Source organism: Nanorana parkeri, unplaced genomic scaffold (genome assembly GCF_000935625.1).
Source record: "Nanorana parkeri isolate BGI_ZX_2015 unplaced genomic scaffold, ASM93562v1 scaffold477, whole genome shotgun sequence".
Lineage (NCBI taxonomy): Eukaryota > Metazoa > Chordata > Amphibia > Anura > Dicroglossidae > Nanorana > Nanorana parkeri.
This window is the reverse complement of record NW_017306745.1, coordinates 95979-102284: the sequence shown is the minus strand read 5'-3', so window position 1 is coordinate 102284 and position 6306 is coordinate 95979. Positions and strand designations below refer to the sequence as shown.

The following is a 6306-nucleotide window of genomic DNA, read 5'->3' as shown; positions in this document are numbered from 1 at the left end:
TGAGATTGTAGTTCCTGTGGGCAACACAGACAGTCCTGTTCTCACGCACTACAGCAAGTAAAGCTGGTGAGCCAGGGGCGTGACTACAGATCATGGGGCCCACATAGCAACATTTTGATAGGGCCCTGTGGCGAACCCCTAAATTCTAAATCAAGGACAGGTAAGAGGAGAGCGTAGCCTCCTCCTCTACATCTAATGCCAGCTCTTCTTAATTGGCAATGTCATAAGTGGTACAGGGTCAACAGCAACTCCTGCAATCCCTAATGGGGCCCCCTTGCACCTCCAGGCCCAGGTTATTATTACCCCACTGGGGTGACCCATTCTGAAGTTGGAAGGAATCCCCAACACAGCGCACTTCTATAACCGGCCACTAGATGGCGCTCCAAGCCTTCCGCACAGCGGAACCTGCCATTAAGCCGGCCGGCTGCGCTGGCTGCTGTTGCGGAGACAGACTGCTTATCAGTTCCAAGTTGATTCAGTCGTGTAAAGAGCCTGCATCCTGCCCCTGCACGAATCCCACTTCACTGGCACCTTGTCTACCTGCCTATAGAGGACCCCCACCTCCCAACCCTAACCCTATTGCCCAATATGACCCCTCCACCTCCTCTACAATGCATGTGCCAGCAGTGGACAGTTGTTGTGATATTAAAGTCACTGTGCACCCCTCTCCGGACTTTCATCTTTGCAGTTTTATGACTTTTTTTTTTTTTACGTGCAAAGTTTTTAATTAGGCTCCAGACAGCCGGAGGCAGCAGCAGCGCCACTAAGTCGATGCTCTCTCTGCTTTTACAGCACAACAAGCCGCTGTACTCCTTTGAAGACAATGCAGACTATGTCTACGACGTCATGTGGTCACCTCTGCATCCCGCACTGTTCGCCTGTGTGGACGGGATGGGGCGCTTGGATCTCTGGAACCTGAATAATGACACCGAGGTGAGCTGCTGCCACTTAACCCTTTATACCCGCACTAGGGTACCTGCCCCAGCTCTGTGCACACATTGCATCATTGGGGGGTATTCTTCCTCTTCTCATGATGATGATATATGATTATATGTTATATGTTGTAACAATGCATGAATAATTATTCTCATCATTGTTACATGCTTTACTGTGTTGTAAAATATTATGTCTTGCATTGCAGTGGGGTTTGCATAATCTTTTGATGGGGCGGAAGCATGATTTATAATTGTTTTCTATTTTAATAGGCAGACGCTTTTGGGAAACTCATGGCGGTTTTTAAACACAGCGATATCTATTATTGTTATCATAAAATTAATGATAATTTATGTCAAAGCATTATTATTGTGTTGTATATATTATATGCAATAGAATTGTATCATTCCTTTATTTCCCTTTCCTGTTTCAGAAAATCGAAAAAAGCCTCCTTCCTGGGATTGTACAAGAACTTAGGAAACTTTAAGTGGGCCCCAACCAACACCCTCCCCTCGTCTCAGTCCAAAACCAAGATGGGAGGGAGCGTCATGACCACTGCCATGGTCCGGGGTGGGAAACGAAAATGATGCTACTATTCATTTTCTGTTTTCCCGTACATGGAAGTGGACATGACTGGGAGATAAGATTCCAATAAATGGAAATGTTGTGAGATGCAAATATCTTTAGCTGAAGAAAACACAGCAGATCTTAAAAACAGTTGGCAAAGTGAGGTGCTCAACATCTAGTTTCAATGGTGGATGAAGCAGATTGTGGTTTTGCAGAGTCCTTCTCCTCATTGGCAGCCCAGAGGCACTGTCTTACAGTCTACAGTCTTCGTCCCCTAATTTCTACAGAGTTCTTCCACATTCTTCTCACTGGAAGCCACGAGGCACTATCTTACAGTCTCCAGCGTCTGCCCCCTAATTTTCACTGAGTTCTTCCAGATTCCTCTTTTCGTTGTTAGGCCTGAGGCACTCTCTTACAGTTTTCAGCATCTTAACCCTAATAATAGAAGACTAGTTTGGAAAGGAAGAGAGAGACAATCTCGGGGCTATTATTATTATTACTATTATTATTATAATACAGGATTTATATAGCGCCAATAGTTTGTACAGCACATTACAATATATGGGGAGACAGTACAATTGCAATACAATACAATACCATACAGAAGGACCCTGCTCATGAGAGCTTACAATCTACAAGGAGGGGCAAGTGATACAGAAGGCAATAACTGTGAAGGATGATTGAAGGAGTAGAGTTTTTTGGTAGTTTTTAAGAGGAGACTTCCCTGAAGAGGAGAGTTTTCAGGGATCGCTGGATAGGTTGTGGTTGAGAAATTTCCAGAGGAGGGGAGAGGCTCTGGAGAAGTCTTGGAGGTAAGCATGGCAGGAGGTGATGAGGGACCTAGACAGCAGGAGGTCTTGAGTGGAGCCGAGAAGACGGTTTGGGTGATATTTTGAGAAGAGGTTGGAGATGTAGTTGGGGGCAGTCTAGTGAATGACTTTGTATTTTGTTGTTTTTAGTATTTAAAATTGTATGCGTTGTGCTATTGGAAGCCAGTGGAGGGATTGGCAGAGAGGGGTGGCAGTCACTGAGCGGTTGGTTATGTGGATGAGTCTGGCCCCATTATTCAGGGGGAATAGCCTGTGTAGAGGTCGGCCAACGAGATGGGAGTTGCAGTAGTCAAGGCGAGAGATTACAAGGGAGTGAATTAGTAGCTTAGTGGTGACATTTGTTAAGAAGGGTCAAAGTTTGGAAATGATACGGGGATTAAGATGGCAGATTTGGTCAGTGATTGGGCTGTAGCTATACTTTTCATGTTCAAGACCCAGAATTCCTAGTTGGTAAGAACCCATTGGTTCAGTCTCCCAATGTCTATGAATCAACCTACATAAGGCCTTATCCTTGTGTTTTCGGACTTGAAAGTCCCAAAGGGATGATCATTTGGTGCAGGCCTTGGAAAGTTTTATCTTTTTTACACATTTAATTAGAAGTGCCAAATCCAAAATCTTGGTGAGCATGTGTTCCATTAGCCCACAATTTACCCAGGGTCATATATAAGTCACTTAAAGGACATTTCCACCTTTGTAAGTAATTTTGAGTTTTGGATGGTAATGGGGAGGTGCAGGGGGGATGTACATGTGTGTGCATTCTTAGGAGTCACAGAGCTGTATTTCATACTTTATTTTATAGATTCATTAAGCCTAGGTCTTTAGTAGTCACAGGGTCTGTAGGATGCTTCCACACCATTTGTAACTGGTGACTCTCGCCTTACATTTTAAAGGTCTTTTTTTTTAAACTGACCTCATCATTTAGCTCCAAAACGTCCTTAGCTAATAATACAACTCTAATGTGCATCTTATTGCTCCCTTTAGCTACTGTGATAGCTCCTAAAATGTATATTAGAAGGAATGGTGCTACCTACTGCAAAAAAAAAAAAAAAAAAAACATTGGCCATAGTAGACATATAAAAAAGAAAAGATCTCATGGTCATATGTAGATCTTACCCTGGGTGGCTCAGAGTAACCTTTTTAATACACTTGCACTCACTTCATCCCAGGCCTGTCTGGGCTCTGTGTATCCTGGGTCCTCTGGAGTAGTACCCCTATGGTCTCACACTCTAACTTTAACTCATAAAAGTAACTGTCCAATGTTTTTAAGAACAGGTGCTGGGACAAGGCCTAAATAAGTGGCAATACCCAAGGATTCCACCACTGTATTGTGGACATTCCTGCTCATAGTAGGTTGGTTTATAAGAAATGGAACTAAGAACTTGGAGACAAAGATGGAGTCGTTGCCCATAGCAATAAGGTTGCTTGATTTAATTTTGTATTGACTGCTTTGTGCAGGTACCAGCAGGTTGGGGTTTTGATGGGTTTGCTTTGTCTCCCCTTGCAGTATGACTGAGATTTGCAGACCTGTTAGGATCTTTTGTGGAGAAATGGCACTTACAGAGAATCTAGCTTAACATGAAAGAGTTCTGGCCTTAGAAGAAGGTGGTTTGTTTGAATTATTGTAACAAGATATCTCAGATGAAGCCACCTTGCACACAACAGAATAATCCAAAAAAACCTCTGACATGCAGAAGAAGAAGTATGGAAGATCATGGTGTGTCTTTGTGATACCACTTGGCATTACTCCAACAACTTTCCTATTTACGGGAGAAGAGAACATTGGGCTTGTCCATTTTGGTAACCAGTAAGAGGTGCCTAGGACACTGCTATGCCCTACAGCCCCTTGATGTGGTGCCAGGGGCAGGGAGGACCTTCTGCTTTGAGATGTTGGTCTATAATGACTCAGGGCAGAGGGCAGAGGTCAATCCTGCCCTGGAAATACAAGTGGGAGGAGCATAAGAGAAACAAATTCCTTCCACTCACGGGACAGGACTGAGACTGAGGTGAGGAGGGGGCCTTGGGGGCATTTATAGTGTTGCAACGTCCTGTTCACTCCCAGGGAAGGTTACTTAACCCATTTATGCCCAGTGTTATGTGTACAGACTTTGAATTATATGTATGACAGAGATCTAATGATGATTTATTTTTAACCTTGCATATTTTTGTTTACAGAGCGCTCATTTTTAACATGATTGTTATTTTTTTATGAGTACAAATAGCTGTGAATTTTCCATATATGTTAATGCTTTTCGCTTGTGCTTTTTAATGGAGAGTATTTATTATTATTTTTTACAAAGTGATTTTATAATAAAAGAAAATAGCATTGTTCCTGTGCTAATTGATCATGATAATGTAATGCAGACATGTCACACCTGTATGAGGAAGCAGGTTAAGAGAATAAAACATCTAATTATTGGTGGTGGGGTTTGAGCTTAGCTCTTAGTTTTGAGGGGGAAAATATTTAAAAATCATTTTATAGTTACTAATTGTAGACAAAGACATTAAAATGTTACATTTAATCGTAACCAGTTTTAGACAAAAGATGTTTAAATTTTATATTTGATTTTTTTATAGTTAATTTTTATTTTATTTATTTATATGCTGCATTGACGTCTTGCTGCAGATTTATTGCTATTAGTATTTTTGCTAACAGCTTTAATTTGAATAATAGTTTTTGTTTTTTTTAATCCTTCCATTACATGGCCATATTTTAAAAGTGAAGTGACACAATGTAAGCAGTTGGCTTACATCTGAATGTTATTTATGAGTACAATTAGTTTGCCAAGATGACAGATCCTTGTATAAAATTTGGCACGTACCCGAAATTCTGTGTACTGATACCTTAAACTAAGGTTAAAATACTCTCTATGAATTGTTGACTGGACATTATCTTATCCTTTTGGTAATCCTTTGTCCATATCCTGGTTTTTGTTTAGTTTCTCTGCTTGTGGATATATAGAAATAATGAATATGAGAAAAAAAATACAGTTTTCTATATCGTAACTTCTGTAAGGTTTTACAACTTTGTGTTTTTTTGGTAGCGACAGGTAAGAAGACAGTTATGTATCTTAAATGAGACAGCAATGTAGGACCGTTTGATGTGTTCTAAGCAGGAAGTACAGCAGCCTTCTTAATTAGCGAGACTACAGCTGGAGGATATGCAGAAAGGCAACTGATTTCTTTTTTTTTTTTTAAATAGCTAACCATGTCCTGTAGGTATATCATTAGACCCCAAAATGCCTTGTGAGCCGGCAAAAACAAAACTTGAAAAAAAATGTATGTCTAATTTTTAATACTGTCAAGGATTTGCAGATTTAGCAAAAAATAAATGCACACTTAATATATGAGAAAACGCCTGTATTATACAGCTATAAACCTTGGAATTTTTTCAAATAAATATTAATGATCAATGAAAAGAAAACTTGTTTAGATTATAGCTATTAAACACAGGATATATTAATTTTTATCACCAATTTAATGACCAATTTTTTTATGGTAGTCGTTTAAATAGATATTACTAAAGTTTTTTTTTTGTTTTTTTTAACCGTACATAATATTTTATTAATGTTTTTGTTTGCAATGTAATGGACATTATTGTTTACTATTTAGAAACAATTTGATTTTGTTTAGATCATATAAACAAAGTAGCAAATAGGAGTCTTTACATGTTTCTTGATATGCTAAGTTTACAGATACTGTAAGTACTGTGTGTGTGTGGTTCCAAACAAAGGGCAAGTGCACCCATTAAATAATTATTAAGGACGTAGTAAACCTGCATGAATTTCCAAACAGAATTAAGGCTAGAGTGGAAAAATGTTTTCTAAACTTAAAACTTTAAAACTTGCACATTAAAAAATACAGACTGTTGTTCATAGACCCCGCAGTTTACATGGCATGTTTTAACTTATTCAATTACTAGTGCATGTCTAAATTTTAATAATAAGGGTTCAGATAATGTCATTTTCTGAGGTTTTAT

At 39.5% G+C, this 6306-nt stretch overlaps 1 protein-coding gene across 2 annotated transcripts in view; it reads left to right on the top strand.

The window, feature by feature from the left end:
• DYNC1I1 (dynein cytoplasmic 1 intermediate chain 1) overlaps positions 1-6306 on the top strand; it is a 258886-nt gene that overhangs the window by 206467 nt on the left and 46113 nt on the right. For both annotated transcript variants that reach the window (XM_018560772.1, XM_018560771.1), the window contains one exon: positions 793-933. In XM_018560772.1, coding sequence (XP_018416274.1) covers positions 793-933 — 141 coding nt within the window. The remainder of the gene's footprint in view (positions 1-792; positions 934-6306) is intronic.